Source organism: Chionomys nivalis, chromosome 19, assembly GCF_950005125.1.
Source record: "Chionomys nivalis chromosome 19, mChiNiv1.1, whole genome shotgun sequence".
Taxonomy (NCBI): domain Eukaryota; kingdom Metazoa; phylum Chordata; class Mammalia; order Rodentia; family Cricetidae; genus Chionomys; species Chionomys nivalis.
The window spans coordinates 62,406,975-62,431,706 of record NC_080104.1 but is presented as its reverse complement, the minus strand read 5'-3'; the positions used below and the strand labels follow the sequence as shown (position 1 = coordinate 62,431,706).

The window sequence follows — 24,732 nt, the reverse complement described above, 5'->3', positions numbered from 1 at the left end:
ACAGACAGAATATTGTAAACATAATAAATAAATAAATATTTTAAAAAAAAACCTAAATTATCCAATTTATCTTAATCTAAGTTCTGCCATGTGGCTCAATACCTCTTGTCAGTACCATGCATCTGACTTTTTCTTCTGGCTGGTGAATCCCCCTGTCTCTAGGTCCTTCCCAGAGTTCCTACTCTGTCAGGAGGTTCCCCTATTCTCCTGCCTAGCTATTCAATATTCAGCTCTTTATTAAACCAATCAGAAAGTGCCTTAGGCAAGTGAGGAAAGACAGAGACCCATTTTATAAAAAAAAAAAAATCACAGAAGACAAACCTTTAATCCAGATATTTTGGGCTGGAAAAACCCACCTCTAATCTGGGCCAGACCTTCTGCTGGAAATCTATATTAAGGACATTGAAAAAGTAAGTTTTTACTTTTTAACCTGCCTACTCTGGCCTTGTCAGTGAGTCCATTTCTTCACTGGCAATAGAACTTACTTCTTTGAGATTCCAGCATCTACTGAAGACAGCTAAGATAGCCAGCCTCGAGGACTGAGCAAGTATCGGATTTTTGGACTTTCTATTTATAGCCTGCCACTGTTGGGTTAGCTGGACCACAGCATGTAAATCTTTCTAATAAATCCCCTCTCGATAGATAGACAGACAGACAGATTCATTCTATAAGTCCTGCTGCTCTAGAGAACTCTATTACATGACCCAGGAGAGGCTGAGGAAACCCTGGCATGGAATGTGGAGTAAGAGAACCAAGTTCCCTGCTGGGAGACTGTCCTCAGTGAAGACATCCCCTCTCTTCTATAACTGCTGCGGTCCAAGTCCCAGCCTCACTCCTGTCAAGGTGATGAGTCTTTCCTGTGTTGTCTCACGTGTTTTACAATACAGCGTCTGCAGGCAGAGCCCCAGGCTGGGTGAGCACCGAGGGGGATGATGCTGACATAATCCTGAGTCACACTCCTGCACACCAGACACTCTAATATTGAAATCTATGAAGAGCAAACCCTCCAAAGTCTAAAATCACAGTCCTGCCTGTTGAATTACCTCTGATCAAGAAAAAAACAGGTTAGCTGAAAGATATATCAATTATATTTTTCTTTATTATAAGGAGAAAACTCCTGAAACAGGAACTGTTGAAAGGAGACCTCTTGTTTGTTCCTGGCTGCTCATCCCTGAAATAATCACATAGAAACTATATTATTTAAATCACTGCTTGGCCCATTCTAGCTTTTTATTGTCTCTTATATCTTAATTTAACCCATCTCCATTAATCTGTACATTACCACGAAGTCGTGGCCTACCAGGAAAGTTTTAGCATGTCTGTCTCTTGTGGCTCCATGGCTTCTTCTGACTCTGCCTCCTTTCTCCCATCATTCAGTTTAGTTTTCCCTGCCTACCTAAGTCCTGTCCTATCAACAGGCAAGGCAGTTTCTTTATTCTTTAATGGTATTCACAGCATACAGAGGGGAATTCCACATCCTCTCCCGTTTTCTGTTGAAATGAAAAAGAAGGTTTTAACTTTAACATAGTAAAATTACATATAACAAGACAAGTATCAAGCAAGAATTACTGTTAAAATATTTATATCTTTTATCTTTTATCATAACTAAGGAAAGCTATATTATTACTTTCTACTCTTTAACTCCATCAAAGACTCCAGAAGGATATAATATTACCTAATAAACAGGAAAGCAACTTTCAAAACTCTAGAATTGACAGAGACATCTTGAAGCCTGGACCGTCATCCAAAGTTCTTCTGTACGGTTGGGGCATCCATTTTCAGCCTATGGGTCTATAGTATCCAGCAGACTTTTCCATGAAGCAGGAAATTTCAAAGACAGTTCCACCTGTACTGGCAGTTTGTCAGTCAAATTTTTCTGTGTGTCCTGCAGAATGTCTGGCAGACTCTTTCATGAAGCATGAACCACGAAAAATCATCTCACCTTTAGGCAAGTTCAGCAGTCATTTCTCTATGGGTCCTGCATGTCCAGTTCATCAAGCAGTCCAGGCAAGAGCAGCTTCTTGCCCAAATGGCTAACCAACTCCATAAGGAGCCTCTTCCATGCCCATCTTCCTCTTGAAATAGATTGGTGCTGCCAGGAGCTAAGATTATTGATTAATGGAGTGAAGCTAGAGGTAGGGAAATCTCCCAAGATCAAATTCATGAAGACAGAAACTATGCCACTACAGAAGGCAACCTGTATATGATGAGCACACCCTGGATTTATGCCATGCAGCAGCTTTGAATGCTTGAGACAGAATGGGAGAAATGGGAGAAAAAAATTGAATCATTTACTAAAAGTTATACAAAGCGCAAACGAAGCCTTTATGGATTTTTACAAAGATTGATTTCAGCAGTAAATAGAATGATGTGTTTATTGCCTGTATATATATGTTGCAGGAGGTCCTTCCGCTCCTCCAGCCAATAGCCGCTGAGATACCAGCCCACTGGGGCGTGGTCTCTCTCCCTTTAAAAAAGCGGCCACTTCCCTCCTCGCTCTCTTACTTCCTGCTCCGCTTCCAGGGACTAGACTCCCTTCCTGATTGCGCAGAGGGCTGTTGTCTGTGACGGTGATCTGTAAGTTTTTTCCCTTTTAAATAAATAACCATTTTATTAATCATAATTCCAAACTGGTGTTCTGGTGTTTGTGACTTACACCTTCGCCTTCATATATATATATATATTTGTTTTTCGAGACAGGGTTTCTCTGTAGCTTTGGTGCCCATCCCGGATTGCCTGTATATATTGTATATAGTTATTGTACTTTTTCTATAGTTTTTCTTATATTAGTTGCAGCCTTTTTTAGGGAAAGTATATTGATATTTAATTTGTATTTTAATAAATAAAGATTATCTGAAGAACAGAATGTAAAACAGCCATGTTAGTTAGCCATACAGGCCAGGCAGTGGTTGCACACACCTCTAATTCCAGCAGCCACACGAGTTAGCTATAGAGGCCAGGTGGTGGTGGTGCAGGCCTTTTATTTGGTTGGAAGAGTCACCTCAGCCCCTAACATCCCTATCCGAGGAGTCTGGAATGTTTAATTTAACCCATCTCCATTAATCTGTGTATCATCATGAGGTTGTGGCCTTCCAGCAAAGTTTCAGTGCATCTGTCTGCATCTGTCTCCAGTGGCGGCTCCATGGCTTCTCCTTGACTCTGCCCTCCTTTCTCCCAGCATTCAGTATAGTTTTCCCTGCCTAGCTAAGTTCTGCCCTGCTATAGGTTCAAAGCAGTTTCTTTGTTCATTAATGGTAATAATAGCATACAGAGGGGAATTCTACATCAATTGTCTATTATAGTGATTGATTTAAAAGACTGCCTTTTTTTTCTCTTTTGCTATATATTTACAAGAACAGGATGGAGAAAAATTTGCCTTCCTGGTTCCTGCTTATTATAATAATCTATTGAAAAGATATCAGTGGAAAATTCTTCCTGAAGGAATGTTAAACAGTCCCCACCTTGTGTCAGTATTTTGTACAACAGCCATGAGAACTAAATCATAAACAGTTTCCTCAATCTAAAAATTATCGTTATATGAATGATATCTTACTGGATGTTTCAGATGCAGATTCCTTAGGAAAAATATTTGATGAAGTAAAGAGAATTTTGCCTTGCTAGAGATTACAAATTGCTCCTGAAAAAATACAAAGAAGAGATTCTATCAATTGTCTAGGATAAAAGATAGGTTTACAGAAAATTCAACCACAGAAAGTACAAGTCAGGAGAGATCAATTACGAACCCTTAATGATCTTCAGAAGTTGCTGGAGATATTAACTGGCTACAGCCCATAACTGGATTAATTATACAGGAGATAAGTAATTTATTTCAAATCTTATAAGGTGATGAGGTCTTAAATAATCCAAAAAAAAAATATCATCTAAGGTTGAGAGAGAGTTGGCTTTGGTAGAAAAAAAGATTACAGGATGCACATGAGGCTCACTTGGATCCAGACCTTGATTGTAGCCCAGCCGTTCTACCTTCTACTCACTTTTATAAAGAAATTCTCTTCTTTTGCTGTTATTTTTTGTGTTCAGAACAAGGTTTCTCTGTGTAGCTTTGGAACCTGTCCTGACACTCACTCTGTAGCCTTGAACTCACCAAGATCCACCTGCCTCTGCCTCCCAATGCTGGGATTAAAGGCGTGCTCCACCACTGCCTGGCTATAAAGGAATTCTTAAGCAGAGAGAAGATAAAGTTTTAGAGTGGATATTTTTAGCACACAGAGTAAAGAAATAAAGACCTATGGCCAGGTGGTGGTGATACACACCTTTAGCCCCATCCCTCAGGAGGCAGAGGCAGACAGATCTCTGTGAGCTTGAGGCCAGCCTGGTCTACAAAAGCTAGTTCCAGGACAGGCTCCAAAGCTACATTGAAACTCTGTGTCAAAAAAACCAAAAACAACAACAACAACAACAACAACAACAAAAAAGCAAGAAAAAGAAATAAGGACCTATAATATAGACAGTTTCTGAATTGATTCTGAAAGGAAAAATGGGACTTCATCAATGAGCAGGAACAGACCCAGCTGACAATCTGGTACCTTTTACTCATGGTGAAATTGCCTCAGTATGGGCAGAACCCTGGCTTGCAGTAATTGCTTTGGGAGGGATTAACAACGAATATCCCCAAAGCAGGAGACTTCAGTTTATGAAAAGATCTAATGAAAGGACACCAATTCCTGGAGCCCCTACATTCTATACTGATGCAGATAGATCAGGAAAGACAGATTATGTCACGTGCAGCCCCAGGTTCCCTCACACTGAGGTCACAGTCACCTGATCTTTCCCCTCAGAAAGCACCCCCCATTCTCCCCTCATCTTCCTTCTGTCTTTGACATGTGCTCTAATATTTTATATGTATTCTTTATTAATTCATCATATACTTATTGTGTATGAATGTTTGCTGTGGTCAGCACTGGAAGCCATCATCCCTCATAAGACGAAGATAGCAGAATCGTGACAGAGATGATCACCTTCTTGGTCTTCAGACATCTCTGCTAAGGCTCCTGGAGCTCCTACTGGACATCACAAAGCTAGAAGAGAAAACTGAAGAGTCTGGAACCTGGAGCAGGGGATAAAGGAATTTCCATCTCCGGCATTCCCCACAATCTTTTTATTTTAATTTATGAATGTTGCATCTATGAGTGTTTTCTTGCTAGTAGTGTTTGCACCATGAATCTGCGTGGTGTCCGCAGGGACATTGGATGTCATGGAACAGGAGTTAAGGATGGTTATGAGCCATCAGGTGGGTGCTGGGATCTGAACCTGGGTCCTCTGCAAGAGCAGCAAGTGCTCTCAAGCCCTGAGCCATCTCTTCAGTCCCTGGATCATGTTTTTTAATAAACATAAATCTAAAGTAGACTCAGCCTGTAAATCCTTGAGTCTCCACTGGAGGGAGCACCAGAATTTCCAAAGGCAGAAAGGGAGCGGGGACTTTGAGCAGAACACAAGACAGATCTGAGATAAGACCCTGTGGATCCCTCCTCTCTGTCCATCCTACAATCCAGGTTAGATTCTGATAGATGGGAAAGAAGGAGAGAACCTCCAGGGAGGGGCCAGAAGGGAGGCAGGAGCTCAGGAGACTGAAGCTCATGTTCTCATCCCACAGTCTCCTGAGTGCAGGGGCCGAGCTGGGCCTTGAGGGGACAGGGATGGAAAACACCTCTTACTGCTGTCACTCAGGGACCCCACAGGGTGATGAGGCCGACACCACTCACAGGAACAGGAACAGGCCTAGTCCTCCATACTAACTAAACAGACAAGAATTAAACACAGAAGCCAGGGGAAAGAGCCACAGTCAGGACAGCAGCTCTGACAGTCACATCAGACCTGGTGGCTCATAATCCCGGGGACAGGACAAGGCTCTGGCCATCCCAGTGTCCCTGTGATCACAGATGTCAGCATTTGGTTCTAAGTGACCAAGAGAACTGAGCCAGGAGCTGACAGAGCTGAGGAGTGACCTTGTCAAAGCTAACAACGGACTGAGCTCCACCTGGGCACAGCCCTGTTCTCACTCAGCTCCCACAGCCTCATCCTGTCCCACCAGATGCACACAGCACAGAACACAGATTCTGGGAGGTTCTCCACACTGCCATTTATTTCCTCCACAAACTCTATCTCAATTATTTAATTTAGCTGCCAAACAACCTGTCAGATCAAGGACATTAATAAGTTCGCGTTTAGATTCTTATTTTCAGTGGAAGTCATGGAGGAGACAGGATGGAGATGTCCCCTCCTGTCTGCAGGAACAGGAAGGTTGGCTGTGGAAGGGAACAGGACAGTGCAGGGACAGCGTCCTGGTATACGGGGTGGGCTGGGCTCCCAGTTCTTCACATTGAGCCCATAGGATCACAGGAACATCAGACACTATTGCTAAGGGTGAACTGAGGGGCTCTGGATGTCACAGGAGAGACCTGAACACATCGTCTGTCACTCCATCCACACCAGGCAGCTGTCTTCACGCTACAGAACAAGAGTCATGAACAATCACTGTGAGGAGAACATCCCAACAACCCACCACTCACTTAAACATGATTCTGGGAATTACTTATACCAAATCATGTCCAATTTGTTCCTCCCCAAATCAGTCCCAAAAGTTTTACCTTTACAGTCTGGGAGAGACACATCAGAGCTCTGGTCACTGTCCCTGTCTGGGGTAAAAATATATGTATTCATGGGAAGGTAAAAACTTGAACCCTAGAAGATTTGCTGGAGGAGCTATTATGTGTTACCAGAGCTCCCCAAATATGCCAGCTTCCCCCCATATGCCTCAGGGACAATCCTGCCCCCCACTCTTACCTGAAGCTGGAGCATAGTTGCCTCCTTTTCCACCTGTGAGAAGAAAAGCTGTGAGAGATCAGGGAAGACCCTGACTCTATGAAGTTTCTAGAACTGACTGCAGACCCAAGTTAGAGACAGCAGCAATGAGGGGTGTGGATGTGTTTCCTATTAATGAGGCAGAGCACACGTCTAAAAGGGGCTGAGAGAAAACTCAGACCCTGCCCTTTCCTACCTGGGTTTCTCCTCCTCTTCCTCACAACGGCCACCACAGCTACAATGATGGTCACAGCTCCAAGGAGAACCAGAACAACAAGGATTGCCGTGATGGGAGCCGAGATGTGGATGGGAGGCTCTGGGAAGGGAAGGACAGGAGGGAAGATGAGGATCATGACCCCAGCTCTCAGCTCTGATCCTGCTCAGGGTCGGTAGAAGGCTCCAGCTTTCCCTGACCCCAGTTTTGCACCCACACCTTTCTTACCCCATCTCAGGGTGAGGGGCTTCCTAAGCCCCTCATGGTACACATGGCATGTGTATTTGTGCTCCTCTCCAGAAGGCACCACCAGAGATGCCCATTTCTGGAAGGTTCCATCTCCAGAAGGTCTGGTCTCCACCAGCTCCATGTCCTGAGTCTGTTCCTCCTCCTCCCTCTGCCAGCTCAGGGTGATGTCAGCAGGATAGAAGCCCATGGCCCAGCACCTCAGGATGACATCACCTTTAGGTCCAGGATGATGGGTCACATGTGCCTTTGGGGGATCTGTGTAGAAGATTTAAGAAATCCCACAATTAACAAGATAAACTGAAATCTGCAAAGACAAAGTTAAATCAATAATGATACTGAACTATGTGACAGTTTGAACACTTCTGTTATCACACTAGTGACCTGCAGGTAGAGCTGGTCCCCACATCACAGAACTGCACAGTTTCCTGAGAAGACTCAGAAGCTAAGAGGGAATCCACATGAGCCAGCAGATCACCATGGTCTTCTTATGTGATGTTCTATAGCATAAGTTAGGTAGTAAACAAATGGAGGAATGGAAAATAATTAATTTATACATGTGATTAAACTCATATCAAAATAAGAAATTAAGAGGCACGGGCTACACAAAAGGTGCCACCAACTTCTGCTGCCACCATTGAGGCACAACCACTGTGGTCAATTGCTGACCAGTTTTACTGTCCATCCAAGTGAACAGCCATCACCACAGTGAGCAGCAAAATGTGGTGAAACTCTGACACTCAGCCAGAGAAAATAAGTCCCCTAGCCCTGCCTGGGGGAGGGGGGCAAGATACCAGGTATTGTCACCCAGGATCCCTGAAGTGTGCTGTGGAGCCTAGTGCAGCACTCACTGGGACACAGCGGTGCTCACAGGGTGTGGCTCTTCCCTGTTACTCCAGTCTGGACATGCAGAAGACCCTGTCTCTGAGGAAGTTCAGTTCCTAGTTCACTAGGGCAACACTGTAACTTGTTGGGGCTGAAGGAAAGCAGGGGCTCTGGATGGCTAATTCTGGCAGAAAATAATCTAAGCTCCCAGGAATCTTTCTTATTTAAAGGGGACCCTGATTTAACTTGTCTAATTCTCCAGAATCTCAGTCCCCATGGCACCTGTGGAGACTGACACACATGATAACACAAGGGGAGGGAGAAAGAGTATCACCCCAGTGAGGAAGAAAAACTCACTAAAAGCAAAATAACAACTTAAAAAAAAGAATTAAAGAAAGAACTCCCCCCAATTTAGTATTTGTCCAGGGCATCCCGTAAGTTCCCACGAGACCATTCTAGGAAGAGATAGAATTGGGGTGTGGGAAGGATGCAAACCTCACACACAGGCATCTGGGAGGATGTATTCTTTGGAAAGTTATAGAAACTGGGAAAGCAGCCTAGGGTAGGGGCACCCATGTCTCCCATCAGGTAAAAGAAACTTCAGTCCTGGTGTGTAAGGGCTGACACACTCAGATGACAGGAGTTGGTGTCCATAGACACTGGGTGTGGGCAGAGAACCCGGCCTGGGAGAGGCCATGGCTGACAGGGGCTGCAGACTGAAGGAGCCACTGTTGGTGATGTCGGGATCCTCTCTCCTCCCTCCTGAGACAGATGTGGAACTGTCCAGGGAGAAGGCTGAGCCCTGGGAGGTCAGTGCGGCCCCTGCCATGCTGGATCAGGAGACCCAGGGACCCTGTCTGCCCTCAGAGACAGGGGCATGACCCCAGTGAGGGTTTCCTCTTCCTCAGGACTGAGCCCAGCCCGAGGGCAGAGGGAGGAGTTGCTCGCGGCCCCGCACCTGTGCGCAGAAGTGTGTCCTTCCCGTTCTCCAGGTGTCTGAGCAGAGACTCCACGCACCGGCTCTCCAGGTAAGCCCTGTATCTCTCTGCAGCACCGGTCTGCTCCCACTTGCGCCGGGTGATCTGCGCCGCTGGGTCTGCCGCCGTCCACGTCGTCAGGTCCTCGTTCAGGGCGATGTAATCGCGGCCATCGTAGGCTTCCTGACGGTACCCACCGAGGAGGTGCCCGTCCGACCCCACGTCACAGCCAGACATCCCCTGGATGGTGTGAGAGCCTGCGAGGACCCCAGGTCAGCCCGGCCCATCTGCCCCGTCCCGGTCACCCACGCCCGCAGCCCCGCCCACCCGCGGACTTCAAACTGAAAGGGAACCAGGTCCGGTCCCCGCTCTCCTCCCCGAACCTCGGACCTGGAACCCGGGCGACTCCGGAGCGATGCGGAGGGATCGTGACCTCCTACCGCGGTCACTCACCTCCCTCGCTCTGGTTGTAGTAGCCGAGCGCGGTCCTCAGGTTCACCCGGAAAGTCTGCTGGTTGCTCCTGGCGATCTGTGTCTCCCTCTCCCAATACTCCGGCCCCTCCTGCTCCATCCATGGCGCCCGCGGCTCCATCCTCGGAGTCTCCGCGTCGCTGTCGTAGCGCACGAACTGCGTGTCGTCCACGTAGCCGACAGAGATGAACCGGGGCTCCCCGAGGCCGGGCCGGGACACGGCGGTGTGGAAATACCGCAGCGAGTGCGAGCCTGGGGGAGGCGCGCGGTGAGACCCCGACCCTGCTCCTGGGACCCCGGGCAGGAGCGCGGGCCGGGAGGGGAGCAGAGCGCGGGGTGGAGAAGGGGCGGGAGTGTCCGGATGGGCCACGCGGGGACGCGGCTTCCCCGGTGCCGCCCCCGCCCTCCCCGCAGAGCCCGTTTCCCTCCCGACCCCGCACTCACCCGCGCGGGTCTGGGTCGGGGCCAGGGCGGCCGCCAGCAGCAGGAGCAGCGTGGGCGGCGCCATCGCCCCCATCTCAGATCTGGGGCGACTCTGAGTTCCGCCGACTCCGTGGACTCCGTGGACTTTATAACCTGTAATCTGGGCGATGCTGGTTGTTTCTCCGGGATCCCGCCACCCAATGGGGCTGAGAGTCGCCAAGTTGTCATCAATTTCCGGGCAGAAGGACCTGACCCAGGTCAGGAGCTGGAGAAGTGAAACTGGGGACATGCTTGTCGGCCCAGACCTCACCCTCCTGGGGACTAAGACTTTGCCTGAGCCCTGTGCGAGATGGAGCGCTGTGTGTCATGGTGTCTCTGAGCTGCCTAAGGCCAACTGCTCCTCAGGTTCGTCAGGGTGAAACCTGAGAGCATGAAGTTTCCAGCAAAAATACACACAGCACTTAAAATGAATGTTCATTCCGGGCGGTGGTGGTGGGGGCTTTAATCCTACCTAGTTCTTGGGAGGCAGAGGTAGCGGATCTCTGTGAGATAGACGCCAACCTGGTCTACAAGAGCTAGTTATGGGACAAGTAGGGCTTTTACACAGGGAAACCCTGTCTAGAAAAACAAACAACAACAACAAAGAATGTTCACAGAAACTGGTGCTGTCTGAGCCCTGGAGAGTGCGTGGGGCTGTGACTGGATTTTTCACAGCTCTGGTCAAGCACTTTTGACACACTGTGTTATATGACTCTGCAGGAAGGAGACCCTGCTCACCTCTGTGTTTACTTCTTAGTTCAGCTATGCGTGACTGGCATTTGAAGATATCAAGCCAAAATCCACAAAAACAAAAATATATATAAATATGAATTCCCACACATTACTGAACAGGGTGAATCCTTAAATCCCCAGTGTGAACCCTGCCATGAGAATCACCCTCTGTCCAGTGTCCACACTGCACAGGCCTGAGGAACTCAGGAGCCAACTCTGTTATCAGATCCAGTGTCCCACACACTGCGACATTCATCTCTCTCATCTCTTCAGCTCATAAAGTGGGACTGAAGGTCAGAGAGAGAGAGAGAGAGAGAGAGAGAGAGAGAGAGAGAGAGAGAGAGAGAGAGAGAGAGCTATCATCATTATTCTCTTTATTATTAGTTCATTAGTTCCAGTTCCTCTCTGACTGTGGTTTATTCACTAAAGCAACTGCACCATGGAAGTGTGTGCACACAGGGAAACGTGGAGTGTAGACAGGGTTAGTGTCCTGCTGTATTTGGCTCCACAGGGGTCTCTTCCCACGGAGAAGGGGTCTACTGTGCTGAGACAATGACCCAGGTCCACACGGACAGTCTCAGGACTATGGAATGAAGATCCGTGTAAAACACAAGCACCTGGAGCCAGAGATGATCATCTGGGAAGAAACACTAGGAGTCTGAGTGTAAGCACAGGCTGTGAAGACACGATCCTGAGCGAAGAGGCAAAGTCTCTGCTTACAGGTGAGATCCTGAGCGACAGGCTTGGCAGTGTGAGCCACACACTGCAGGTGAACACAGGAGCCTGGTCTCTGTGGGAGTCTGTGTGGTGCTTGCAGGCCAGCGCCTCTGCTTTAAAGAGAAGCATCTCTGCCCTGCATCCCAAACTGCTTGTTGCTGCCATTGTGTTCCTGGAAGTGACTTTTCTCCTAAAAGATTCAGGGTCTGACTACTGGAGAGAAGGAGGAGGAAGGGTGAGGGAGGATGAAAGGAGTCTGACCTGCAGGTCCCTTCTGATGTTCCATAGCTCTTACTGTCCTGAAACTTACTGTGTAGACCAGGCTGGCTTTGATCTCACAGAGACCCACCTGCCTTTGTATCTCAGGTCCTGGGATTAGAGGCTGTGTCACTATACCTGGCTTTAGTTACTTTTCTATGGCTGTGAAGACAATATGATCCCAGCAACTTATAAACGAAGTGTTTAATTTAGGCTTAAGTTTCAGAGGGTTTGAGTCCATGAGGGCAGAGGAAGCTGTGGTGGCAGGAACAGCTGAGAGCTCACATCGTGATCCACAGGCAAGTGTCAGAGACACTGGGAATAGTGGGAGTCTTTAAAACCTCTGTGCCCAGCCCAGCAACACATCTCCTCCAACAAGGCCACACCTTCTCATCCTTCCCAAACATTCCATCAGCTGGATCTGAAGTATCCAACCCCTGAGCCTGTGTGTCCATTCTCATTCAAACCACCACAGTATTCAGTGTGGGATGTCAGATACCCTGCAGGGTTCTACAGATGTGTCCACTCAAACAGGAGGACCCCACAGCACTAGGATCTCCCCCTTTGCTTCTGTCTCCTCTTGCTGAACCCTTCTCCTTCTCCCTCAGGCCTCACCCCAGCAGTGCCCAGCACCCCTGCACTAACACTGTCTCTTCCTTTGCATCTAGTTTCCCTCTGTGGTCAGCCATCTTGCTGTGAGCCAGGTTGTGTGGTTTCCTTATGTAAAAGCTACAATAGAGAGTGAAGAGATGGCTCAGAGGTTAAGAGCACCTGTTGCTGTCCCAGAGGACCCAGGTTCAGTTCCCAGCACCCACGTGGTGCTCCACAACCATCAGTGACTCCAGTTCCCAGGGATCCAGTGCCTGGTGCACCTGCATACTCATCAGCTTAAAATATACATCTAATAAAAATACATTTTAAGCCGGGCGGTGGTGGCACATGCCTTTAATCCCAGCACTCAAGAGGCAGAGGCAGGCAGACCTCTGGGAGTTCGAGGCCAGCCTGGTCTACAAGAGCTAGTTCCAGGACAGGCTCCAAAACCACAGAGAAACCCTGTCTCGAAAAACCAAAAAAAAAAAAAAAAAAATACATTTTAAAGATTGCTTCAATGGCTCCCTCTCTCTCTCCTACACATCAAGAGTGTGAGGCCCAGAGGCTGAGTGCACAGGGCAGTTGAGTCAACATTGTTCCACCAGTCGATGACGTCAGCTCTGAAACAGGACAGGATCTGATGATTGAAATAGACTGCTGAAATTGAAAAAAATGAAAAGCAGTATAAAATTAAAAATACAAATTCATTTTATATATCTGCTCTGCACAGCGGTCACAGCTTCACTCCAGGAAGAAGACACTGTGTGTGCTCCTCTGTGCACCTGAGCTGTGTGTTTTTAATTTCCACTGAACAACAAAAAAAATTTATTCAGTCACTTAAATGGTAATTTCTAAAAGACTATGGCATCCCCAACATCCAGGGAGTTCCTGTAGATAGTGATGGCCCCTGTCCCCATCTTCCCTCTTTCTTCAGCTCTCCAGGTCTCATCTTTTTAATGTGACAGAGAAGCGTCAGAGTCTAGGGCAATAGTTCATTGAAGAAAACAACAGGACTTGTCCTGAGCCCACAGAGGGTGAGACTGAAGAGGGAAGTATGGCTGAGCTGCCCCACAGGCTCACGCTTACAAGACTCCAAGGGTCTCGGGTCTCAGGCTGTCCTGCCCTCATCAAACTTATAACCTGTGGGCAGAAAGCGTCTTGTTTTCTTTCAGGGAGGAAGCAAATTCATGGAAACCAAAAGAGGTTGCAACGCATGGACCCAGGGAAGTTTCTAGAACTCTCAAGCAGCAGTTAAATTTAGTAAGGGAATTTATTGGTGAGAACGGGATCCTGTAACTTGGGATGAGGATGTGTGCTGGGACCCTACTGAAGCTGAGAATTTGAACCCTCAGATTCTGGAGGGTTTATCTCACCTGAGAAAGTAGTCTCTTTACCCTCAGCCCCAACACCTGAAATGCTGGCTTTTTTCACCTTTGATTAGCGAATTCATCCTTCACTGTCTGTTAACCAGCAGGGACTTTCTCTGCAGGAACTGTCAAATAGGACATCCTGACCTCCCTCAGGACCCAGCAGTAGTTACCTCTGGACCTCTAACCAGACTGCAGGTAAGGCGGACAGCTACAGGGGAGGTGGAAAGTGTAGTCTCAGAGGGGATGTGCTGCACAGCTAAAGAGCTCAAAAAGTTCACTAAGTCATTCTAGCGGAAGTCTGGGGAATGTGTGGGAATGGATTACAAGGCTGTGGAATAATGGTGGAAGGAACTGGGTCACACTGAGTTTATTGATATGGGCCCTGGCGTGCAGATTCTAGATTCTGTATGAAAGCTCTCACAGTTTAGAAAGGTGACAAACGTTTGTTTGAATGTTTGTCTGGAGCACTTATCAAAGATGGGCTTCTGAAAAGGACTTGGAGCTGCCTGACATCCCTTGGCTCAGTGTTGATGAAGGGATTTTAAGGCTCAGGGAAATTGCAGTGCTGGAGTGAGTGTGCTGTGTAAAACCTAACCCTCCACAATGCGAAGTCCAGAAGACACAACCTTCACAGATCCTGTAAGACACAGAGTGATGAGGGCACCAGCAAGTTTCAAGAGTTTTGTTGTCGCCGGGCGGTGGTGGTGCACGCCTTTAATCCCAGCACTTGGGAGGCAGAGGCAGGCGGATCTCTGTGAGTTCGAGACCAGCCTGGTCTACAAGAGCTAGTTCCAGGACAGGCTCCAAAACCACAGAGAAACCCTGTCTCGAAAAACCAAAAAAAAAAAAAAAAAAAAAGAGTTTTGTTGTCAACCTTTCGCTTGAGCCAGACCTTAGGGTTGGATACTGCTGCTCAGTGCAGCTCAGCTGGACCAATTAAAGACAATGGGATTCATTGGGTCCAAAGGATCAGGGACAAATGGCAGCATGGAATTGCCAAAGACAAGGTGATCATAGTTATATAATGGTCAGCACAGGCAAAGGTAATTTTATGGTGGCGTGAATCACATGGACTTTGGTACTGGATTAACCATGCTGTTTCCAGATAAGAAATAAATAAGAAGCTATATTAGTCAGTGTTCTGTTGCTGTGAAGAGACACCATGAACATGGAAAATCTTATAAAAGAGAGCATTTAATTGGGGTTTGCTTACAGATTCTGAGGTTTATCCATTATCATCATGATGGACAGTGTCACAGCATGCAGGCAGATGTGGTGCTGGAGAAGTTGCTGGGAGTTCTTCATCTGGATCGTCAGCAGCAGGAAGAGTGGGGGCTACTAAGCCTGGGTTGGACTTTCAAAAAAAGCCCACCACAGTGACACACGTCCTCAAACCAGGACACACCCACTCCAACAAGGAGACCCCTCTTAATCTCTCTTAAACAGTGCCACTCCCTGGTGACAGTCATTCAAATATATGAGGCTGTGGGGTCTTATTCATTCAAACCATCTCATTCCACTCCCTAACCCCATAGGCTTGTAGCAAGATCAGGACGCAAAATGCATTCAATCTAACTTCAAAAGTTCCCAGAGTCTATAACAGTCTCAACACTGTTTAAAAGTCCAAAGTTCAGAGTCTCTTCTGTGATCCATGGCAATCTCTTAACTACAATCCCTTGTAAAATCAAAATAAAAAAGCAGATCACACATTCCCACCTCACAGCGGCACAGGACACACATCACCATTCCAAGAGGGAGAAAACTGAGCACAGTGAGGAAACACGGGACCAAAGCAAGACCAGAATCCAGCTGTGCAAACTCCACACTCTGCATCTCCTTGTCTGATGTCAGATCACTCTTCAGATCTCCAACTCCTTTCTGCTCTGTTGACTGTGACACACTTCTCTCTCTTGGTCTGCTTCCACAGAGTTTTAGCATCTGACCTTGAGAGGTGTCCCATGACTGTGCCATCTCTTCATGCAATGGCCTCTCTGGCCCCCATGCAGGGATGCCCTGACACACAGCTGTCCTCAGCTACGTTCCTAGGTTGCTGCATAAGGAGAGAGATGCCACAACTTTATGGACCACTTCCTCTATGGAAAAGACAACACTTTGTCCTTCCTGGAGTAGATAGTTATTATGGTTATGGATTTGCCTTTCCTGCACATAGTGCTTCTGCCAAAACCACCATCCATGGACTCCAGGATGCCTCACCCACTGCCATGGTGTTCCACACAGTATTGCTTCTGACCAAGGAACTCACTTCACTGCAGAGAAGTGGACAGTCGACCCACGATCATGGAGTCTACCAGTTTTACCATGTTCCTCACCCTCCTGAAGCAGCTGGACTAATAGAAAGATGGAATGGCCCTTTGAAGACACAGTTGCAGAGTCAATTAGGTAACAGCAGCCTGGGCCGCAGAGAAAGGGTCTTCAGGAGGTGGTATATGCTATGAAGCAATGTCCAACATACGGTACAATTACTCCAGTAGCCAGGATCCATGAGTCCAGGAATCAAGGGGTGGAAAAGAGGACAGTTCCACTCACTGTCACCCCAGTGACCCACTAGGAAAATTTTTGTTTCCTGTTCCAGTACCTTAAGTTCTGCTGGCCTGGAACATTTGGTTCCAGAGTAAGGAGAGCCCCTGACAGGATCCACAAGAAACATTCCACTGTACTGGAAGCTCAGACTTCTCCCTGGTCACTTTGGGATTCCTTTCGCCAACAGTCTAAGAAAGGAATAATAGCGTTAGGAAGGGAGATTGATCCATATGACCAAGGGGAAATTGGTTTGCTTCTCCACAATGAAGATGAGAAAGATTATGTTGCCAGGCAGAGGCGGTGCACCCTTTTAAATGAAAACCTTATAAATACACATCTTCCTCTGCACTGGCGTTTCTTCCAGCTGATGAATCCCAGAGCCTCAGATGAACTAAAACTTCACTTTTCTGAAGACGCTGGTGAAGTTAGCGTTGGCTGAAGAACAGCTGAGTCTACAGCAGGACCCGTGTGCAGTCTTTCTGGCCATTTGACCACAGGATCATTTCTGCCCAGTGTGGTCTGGATGTGAGCACACACTCAGGAGATTCCCTCAAACCCAAGCACAGGGAAGCCCGGCTCAGCAGATGGGAAAGGTTGGCAGGGAGCTCACTTCAGTGTGGATCAAGTTACAGGAGAACTTGAGAAGGACCACACCATATAGGAAATCACCCTGGGAGAGCCAGGTGCTGAGAGAAAAACAACCCCGCTACTCCCGACAACCGAAGACTTCAGAATGCGGTCATGGCCATCAGGGTCCACCAACTCCACTGCCATTTGCTCTCAGTAGCACAGTGTGCAAAGTAGTGTGTCACTGTGACCTTGTCACGTGTGTGTAATGTAGTGTGTCACGGTGACCTTGTCACGTGCGTGTAATGTAGTGTGTCACTGTGACCTTGTCACGTGCGTGTAATGTAGTGTGTCACTGTGACCTTGTCACGTGTGTGTAATGTAGTGTGTCACTGTGACCTTGTCACATGTGCGTGTAAAGTAGTGTGTCACTGTGACCTTGTCACATGTGCATGTAATGTAGTGTGTCACTGTGACCTTGTCACGTGTGTGTAATGTAGTGTGTCACTGTGACCTTGTCACATGTGCGTGTAATGTAGTGTGTCACTGTGACCTTGTCACGTACGTGTAATGTAGTGTGTCAGTGTGCCCTTGTCACATGTGCGTGTAATGTAGTGTGTCAGTGTGCCCTTGTCACATGTGCGTGTAATGTAGTGTGTCAGTGTGACCTTGTCACATGTGCGTGTAATGTAGTGTGTCAGTGTGACCTGTCACATGTGCGTGTAATGTAGTGTGTCAGTGTGACCTTGTCACATGTGCGTGTAATGTAGTGTGTCAGTGTGACCTTGTCACATGTGCGTGTAATGTAGTGTGTCAGTGTGACCTTGTCACATGTGCGTGTAATGTAGTGTGTCAGTGTGACCTTGTCACATGTGCGTGTAATGTAGTGTGTCAGTGTGACCTCGTTACCTGTGCGTGTAATGTTCCTGGTCATGTTTCCTCTCTCTCCCTCTGTCCCTTCCCACACACCCTTACCCATGTCTGAGTCCCTAATACTCCTCCAGCTCTAATGCATCACCCTGTGAATTTCCCATGATTCATCCAGTATTTCATTGTTTCTTTTTGGTTTTGTTTTATTCTATATTAATTTTATTTAGTTTTCCAAGACAGGTTTTCTCTGTGTAGCCTTGGCTGTACTGGAACTCATCCTGTAGATTAGGCTAGTCTCAAACTCATGAACCTGCCTGCCTCTGCCTCTCCTGTGCTTGGATTAAACTGAGTATGACTGCCAGGTGGTGGCGCACGCCTTTAATCCTAGCACGTGGAAGGCAGAGGCAGTCGGATCTCTGTGAGTCTGAGGCCAGCCTGGTCTACAGAGGAAATTCTGGGACAGGCTCCAAAGCTACAGAGAAACCCTGTCTCAATAATAATGATGATGATGATGACGATGACGATGATGATGATGATGATGTAAACTGTGCACCACCACGCCTGGCTCTCTCTTGTTTCATGAGACAGTTTTTCACTGTGCATGCCCAGCACGTGCAGGCCTCAGGGAATCGAGATGTTTGCTAGGCATTGTCTGGACAGCCTTGGGCTCTGGTTCCAGCGCAGACCTGGTGCCACTGCCTTAGTTTTCCACCAGCCTCCTTCTGGGTAATTCAGGTCATTCCCTTCCCACTGGGCCTTGATGCTCACATTGGCACAGCAGCCTGCACCAGCCCAGTCCCCAGCAGGGGGCTGAGGACAAATGACTGTCACTCAAAGGTCTTCCCATACAAGATGTAAGGTGGTCTCCCACACGGATGTCTTCAGAGGGTCCTGTGTGGAATTCTCGCTGTGCACTCATGACCTTGGCATTGTTTCTGTCTCCCTCCCTCCCTCCCCCCTCTCTCCCTCCCTCCCCCCTCCCTCCCTCCCCCCTCTCTCCCTCATTCCTTCCTTCCTTCTTTCCTTCTTTCCTTCCTCCCTCCCTCCCTTTCTTCTTCCCTTCCTTCCATCTTTCTTTCTTTCTTTCTTTCTTTTTTTCTTTCGTTTATCTTCTCTTTTTGTAAAGACAGGGTTTCTCTGTGTAGCTGGAACTCTCTCTGTAGATCAGGCTAGCCTCAAAGTCAAAGAGATTCACCTGCCTCTGCCTCCCCAGTGCTGCTGATTAAAGGTTTCATCATGGCCAAGGTCACTATCACTTGACTCCAATGTTCAAGGGGACCTGGAGTGACTCTCCATGACCTCCTTTCCTCAACCTCGGCTCCCACCCACAGTAATGCCGACCTAGGATCCTGGGAAGCCATGGACAGGACAAACCTGTACCCCTGTCTTTCCCATGACAGTGAGTCCCTGCCGTGTTCTGCACCAGGGCTGCTGTTTGTCCTCCATGTTCATTACCAGCACACAGAGTACAGGAGCCTCACACAGACCTCAGGAGGCTCTGGCTACACTAGAAACCTCACAGAACAGCAGCCTGTTAGGGTCCTTGCAGGAGGGGCCCTGAAATGTGGGGGCAGGGGTGACACACATGCCACTGTTGTCCCTCAGCCTGGAAGGTGCTGAGCACAGGGACCATCCTTCTCCACCCGCACTGTCCAGTGTCCGGGCTTGCACAGTCCTGCTGCAGTTCCAGCAGTCAGGAAGCATGTGGCTTCCACCCTCTCACCCCGAGGGGGGACCTGTCCATGTGCTCCATGTCTTCACTGATGTGGGGGCTGAGGGGACCCTGGTGGCCGGCAGTAGGGGAGGGGAGAGCAGGGTGAGGAGAGCAGACAGATGCCCTGCAGGTCCAGTGCACCGCTTGTCTCCCATTTTTAGCTCTCAAACCCTTGGGATTTTACATTTTAGTATTTATTTTATGAGCATCCTGGAGCCCTTGATGGTCAGAAGCGATGTCAGATCCCCGGGGTCTGGAGTTAGGGAGGTTGTGAGCCACCATGTGGGTGCTGAGAAGTGAACCAGGTCCTCTGCAAGACCAGTGCTCTGAACACTGAGCCAACTCTCCAGTTGTTCCGAAAAGATTTTTAAATAATTACCTTACTGTGTGTAAACAGAAATTGTATTTAGTCTAGAAGTAACTATTTCCAGAGTCAACAACAGAGTGAGAAGAGCGGATCTTTTCACAGGTTACTCTTTCCCACATCCTCTTCTTGTCCATTTGTTAGAAGACCGATGGATTTTCCTGTCCACCTGTGTATTATTTCACCATCATTCTGGTTGAAGTACATGGAGAGAAAAATCCAAGTTCACATCCACAATAATAGCTGATACTCTGTTGTCATTGTTTTCCTTTGTTTTTCCAGACAAGGTTTCTCTGTGTATCCCTGACTGTCCTTGAATTCACTTTGTAGACCAGGCTGGTCTGGAACTCCAGAGCCACCTGCCTCTGTGCCCTGGCCTGCGGGTAAGTCAGCCAAGACCCGAGAGGGGAGTGGGATGGGACAAGAGACGCAGAGATGGAGACAAGACAGGATTCTGATCAAGTCCCGTTTATTCGAGGGAATAATCCAGGTAAACACAGGGTAAGGGAAACGAGGAAGTTCTTCTTGTGTACACGGGTAACTAAACACCTTACTAGGCCACCTAACCATGGGCTAATGGTCAGGAGGAAAGTCCCTAACTGCAACATGCAGAAAAGTCAGAATGTTCAGAACACAGAAACAATGGAGAAATAACTCCTTGCAGAGTTAGTGTTTGACAGATCAGAAGAGCAGGAGAAGCCAAGCGCAACAGGGTGGGTGAAACTGATCCAGGGAGCAGTAAGTCTCCCACACCTCTGCCTCCCAAGTGCTGGGATTAAAGGGGCGCGCCCCCACCACCCGGCTGTTATGCTTAATGTCTTCAAGTAGTCATGGACACTCAATTTTGGTATGACAATAAAATAACACCTTTATAAAGCTTTTATAAATATTTGTTTATTTTATGCATGTGAGTGTTTTGTCTGCACATGGGCCTGCAGCCTGAGGAGGTCAGAATCAGGCATCAGGTTCCCAGGAACAGGAGTTATCAGTGGTTGTGAGCTGCCTTGTGGGAGGTGCTCCAGGGCGAGGGAGGGGTGGGGTTGAGCTGAGGAGGGGCGGGGTTGAGCTGAGGAGAGGTGGGGTTGAGCTGTGGAGGGGCGGTTTTGAGCTGAGGAGGGGCGGGGTTGAGCTGAGGAGGGGCGGTTTTGAGCTGAGGAGGGGCGGTGTTGAGCTTGTTGAGCTGAGGAGGGGCGGTTTTGAGCTGAGGAGGGGCGGTGTTGAGCTGAGGAGGGGCGGGGTTGAGCTGAGGAGGGGCGGAGCCTGCAGGGCGCAGAGTGAGGCTGTGTGCACCTCTGTCTTAGTTATCTGCTGCTGCACAAACACCATGACCAAGAGCTACTTGGTAGAGCAGGGGTTCATTTCAGCTTACACTTCCATATCACAGTCCAGCATCCAAGGGGTTCAGGGCAGGACCTTGAGACAGGATCCTGGAGGTGGGAACTGAAGCAGAGACTATGGAGGGACACATCCTGTTGCCTGGTTCCCATGGCTTACTCAGCCTGACTCCTTCCACACCTCAGGTCTACCTAGCAAGGGTTGGCTCCTCCCACATAGGTCTGGACCACCCACATCAATCATCGATCAAGAAAGTCCTACAGAATTGCCTACATGCGTTCTAAATGGAGGCAGCTTCTCAGGTGAGGTTCATCTCCTCAAACATGTCGATGATGTGACAATTGACAAAAAAGAAACAGCACAACCTCCCAGTGAGGAGTCACTGAGTCTAGGACCTGAGGGAGGAGGATTGTGTGAGCCTCTTCCCTGGTGTGGAGCACCAGAAACCCATCCTGTTTAGGGCAGCCCCATTGTCTGGTGTGGGGCTCTGTTGATATAGTCGTTAGAGCAAACTGTGTAGGTCAGGGAAAGTCTCTCAGAGCAGCCAAATCTGATTATGGGAGGGACTGATTATGGAGGGTTTTGGACAGAGAGAGAGAATGAATTTAAAAAGGGATGAAATAAGCATTCTCCTGCTTAGAGCAGGCCTTGGGTAAGCTGGAGGAAGCGTCTCTTCTCCACCAAGGTCGGTTCTCCTGGGTTGTGGGTTAGCAATGAAGTGTGGAGGGTGCAGATCCCACAGATGCGGAACTGCAGACTCACTGTGTGCAAAGCCTGCAGCTGCACTGCCCAACAGGGAGGAACCAAGCTCAAAGGCGGCTCACTGCCTGCTCCTGCAGCCTGGAATCCTGTCAGAGCAATCTGGGACTTTCAGTTTGATTTGTCTTGAGTAGTGGCAGTCATGTGGCCCTCACCTGGGCAGTCTCCTCAGGTGGAGCAGACTCTGAATGCTTCCCCCATCCCAACCCCATTTCAGTCTCTCCCAGGTCACCTCTGCAGGGGCTCAGAGTTTCTCTTTCTTTTCTTCATTCTCAGCTGGGCCAGTCAGCCTGGAAATGACAGTGAAGGGAAGAAAGAAAATTTACAGTCAGAGCAGGAAAGCTAGGGCACCTAGGAAGCCTGGTGTTTGGGTATCTCAACACCAGGAATGGATCCTGTGAGGAGAATTCTGAATGCTCGTGAGAACACTCCAAGCAAAGTCTTGTGAGATAAGTTTGTTCAAAACATGGAATTATTTTTGGACTGTGTTTTTGTGCCCCTCCCAACTGTAGCAGATAGGAGTGAGTCTTTTTCTGATTACCCACGATTACTTTCTGTTGTTGTTTCAATCAAATGTTTAAATTGTCCTTTATCAGTTTCTATGGAAACCGTGCTTTTCCCATGTGCAGCCTGTCCTTGTGACTGTACACAGCTTGAACCCATGAGAACACTGCTCCCGTGACCTTTCCCAACCCTCAGATACACACTGTCTGATGCTCTGAATAAAGCTGGCTACTGCATGCGACTTTAGTCTGCCTCGTTTATCAGCTCCATTCTCCCAGCTCTGAAAGATTCTAGAGTGGGGACAGCTGAGTGACCCCAACTTTAGATCCTGGGGAGCCCAGCTGTACCCTAAAACTTGTGGATCACCACTGAGACTCTTTTTTTTAGATCCTCTCCATGCCAAGAACAAAGTCAGACACAACGTCCCCAGAGGGACTGTAACCATTGCAGCTCAGATGGAGAGGTGCCCTGGCCGTCTGGAGTCAGGAATATCACAGTCATTATAAGTTAGGAGCTTACAGCCCTGCTCCAAGGAAAGGTTTCCCCAGCGCAAGTGTAACAACTCTGCTCCAGCAGGAAAGGGTTTCCCCGAGAAGTTCATGTCCTTCATCTCCACGTGTATTCTGCATCCACAGGAAATTGAGAATAACAGGACTCTATGCAGAGCTCATGTGTGGTTGTTTGCTGGGGGAAGGGTGGTGGTTTGAATAAAAATGGCCCCCAAAGGCCCATTGGGAGTGGCAGTATCACCAGCAGTTTCCTTGTTGGAGCAGGTATGACCTTATTGGAGGAGGTGTGTCACAGGGGGTGGGAGGATGACGTGGGGGTGGGCTTTGATGTCTCAGATGTTCAAGCCACGCCCAGTGTGGCCTTCTCTTCCTGCTGCCTGAGGATACCAGTGTAGGACTCTCAGCTCCTTCTTCAATGCCATATCTGCCTGCCTCCCTCCCTGATGATAGTGGACTAAACCTCTGAACTGTAAGCCATGCTCAATTCATTGGTTTCCTTTTTAATAGTTCCCGTGGCCATGGGGTCTCTTCACAACAATAGAAACCATAACTGAGACAGGAAGTACCCCATGCTTTCCTCTCTCCCAGGATTCTAGCATCTTCTTTACGAGCACACAGTGAGGACCCAAGATGCAGCTGTGCAGTTTTTCACCAAGGCTCTTCAGGCTGGGCAAGCCTTCCTGCCCGTGACACTGAGAAAGCAGGGCAGAGTCCAGTGGTGTCGCAGAAACTGAGCTGAGGGTGAGGAAGGACTGAGAGTGACCCTGTCCAGTGGCCGCATCCTCAGGAGCACAGAGGAGATGTGTGCAGGAGAGAACGAGAGTCCAGCTTCTTCTCGGAGGGGTGGGTTTCCGGGACTGTTTCCTCTCATTGCATCTGGCTGGGGTTGCAGAAGGAAGGGGTTCTGTGGGGCCTCAGCAGGCACAGTGCACAGGAGAGACACAGAGGGAGGCTCTGGACTGTGGTATTTCCCATGAGTGGAAAGAACCATGGGAGAAAGGATGCCATGGGGCGGAGAGGTCACTGCTGTCTGAGGGCAGTCTCTCTCTCATTCCCCTTAGGAGACTTGGGACTATGAGGTCACAGAGGACAACTACACCAGAGGCTTCTGGGATTTCTGTATGACTGGAAGCCCTTCCCCTTCTGTGACCCTGGGACGCACAGCTGGATGGTGCTCTTGTCCTCACAGCAGACCATGGCTGTGAGACTCTAAAAAGACTGGGGTGAGCTGGGCGGTGGTGGCGCACGCCTTTAATCCCAGCACTTGGGTGGCAGAGGCAGGTGAATCTCTGTGAGTTCGAGACCAGCCTGGTCTACAAGAGCTAGTTCCAGGACAGGCTCCAAAGTCACAGAGAAACCCTGTCTCGAAAAACCAAAAAAAAAAAAAAAAAAAAAAAGACTCGGGTGCAGATGTCATTGGAAGCAAGCCCCCCCCCCCCCCCCCCGGACCTGTGAGCGGGGACAGCTGTGTAGTAGAAGACTCTGGAAATACTTATGCTCCTGGACAAATTTCCAGCACAATTCTGTGCTTGAAGCTGTATGCTCAATTTGGGAAATAACCAGGCCAACTTAAAGATAAACAATTATATTTTTAATTGTTATAAGGGGAAACTCACACCACAAGAATGGGAAGTCTGAGTTCTGCTGTGTCCGGTGGGAATCACCCAGAGAGAGCACGTATCTGGTCCCTCCCAGTTTTCTTCCTGGGCTCCAAGTAGCCACGCCTTAACTAAACTCCACTTCTTAAAGGTGATTGGCTAACAGAGCTTCCCCCATCACCTGTGGTCACAGACCTCAGCATGTGGTTGTAAGTAACCAAGAAAACAAAGCCAGGAAGGGACAGAGCTGAGGAGTGACCACGTCACATCCAACTAGGGACTGAGTTCT

At 48.5% G+C, this 24,732-nt stretch overlaps 2 protein-coding genes across 2 annotated transcripts in view; both read right to left on the bottom strand.

The window, feature by feature from the left end:
• Nucleotides 1-6,401: 6,401 nt before the first annotated feature.
• LOC130862311 (H-2 class I histocompatibility antigen, Q10 alpha chain-like) lies at nt 6,402-10,112 on the bottom strand. The gene is made up of 8 exons (XM_057751872.1): nt 9,997-10,112; nt 9,535-9,804; nt 9,063-9,338; nt 7,262-7,537; nt 7,016-7,135; nt 6,802-6,834; nt 6,606-6,653; nt 6,402-6,465 (listed from the first exon to the last, which is right to left on the bottom strand). The coding sequence occupies exons 1-8, from the start codon at nt 10,067-10,069 to the stop codon at nt 6,461-6,463; spliced, it is 1,101 nt and encodes a 366-aa protein (XP_057607855.1). The 5' UTR covers nt 10,070-10,112; the 3' UTR covers nt 6,402-6,460.
• The window catches only part of LOC130862310 (H-2 class I histocompatibility antigen, Q10 alpha chain-like), a 50,736-nt gene continuing 32,408 nt past the window's right edge, over nt 6,405-24,732 (bottom strand). The window contains exon 7 of the mRNA XM_057751871.1: nt 6,405-6,465. Within this exon, the coding sequence (XP_057607854.1) occupies nt 6,461-6,465 (5 nt within the window). The 3' untranslated portion in view covers nt 6,405-6,460. The remainder of the gene's footprint in view (nt 6,466-24,732) is intronic.

Bases quoted from the DNA above. Each gene is read 5' to 3' on its own strand.
- LOC130862311 (XM_057751872.1), bottom strand. From the start codon at position 10,069: ATGGGGGCGATGGCGCCGCCCACGCTGCTCCTGCTGCTGGCGGCCGCC. The intron at 9,805-9,996 runs GTGAGTGCGGGG...CGCCTCCCCCAG, and splicing joins CCCGACCCAGACCCGCGCGG to GCTCGCACTCGCTGCGGTAT. The intron at 6,835-7,015 runs GTAGGAAAGGGC...TTCTTCTCACAG, and splicing joins GAAGAGGAGGAGAAACCCAG to GTGGAAAAGGAGGCAACTAT.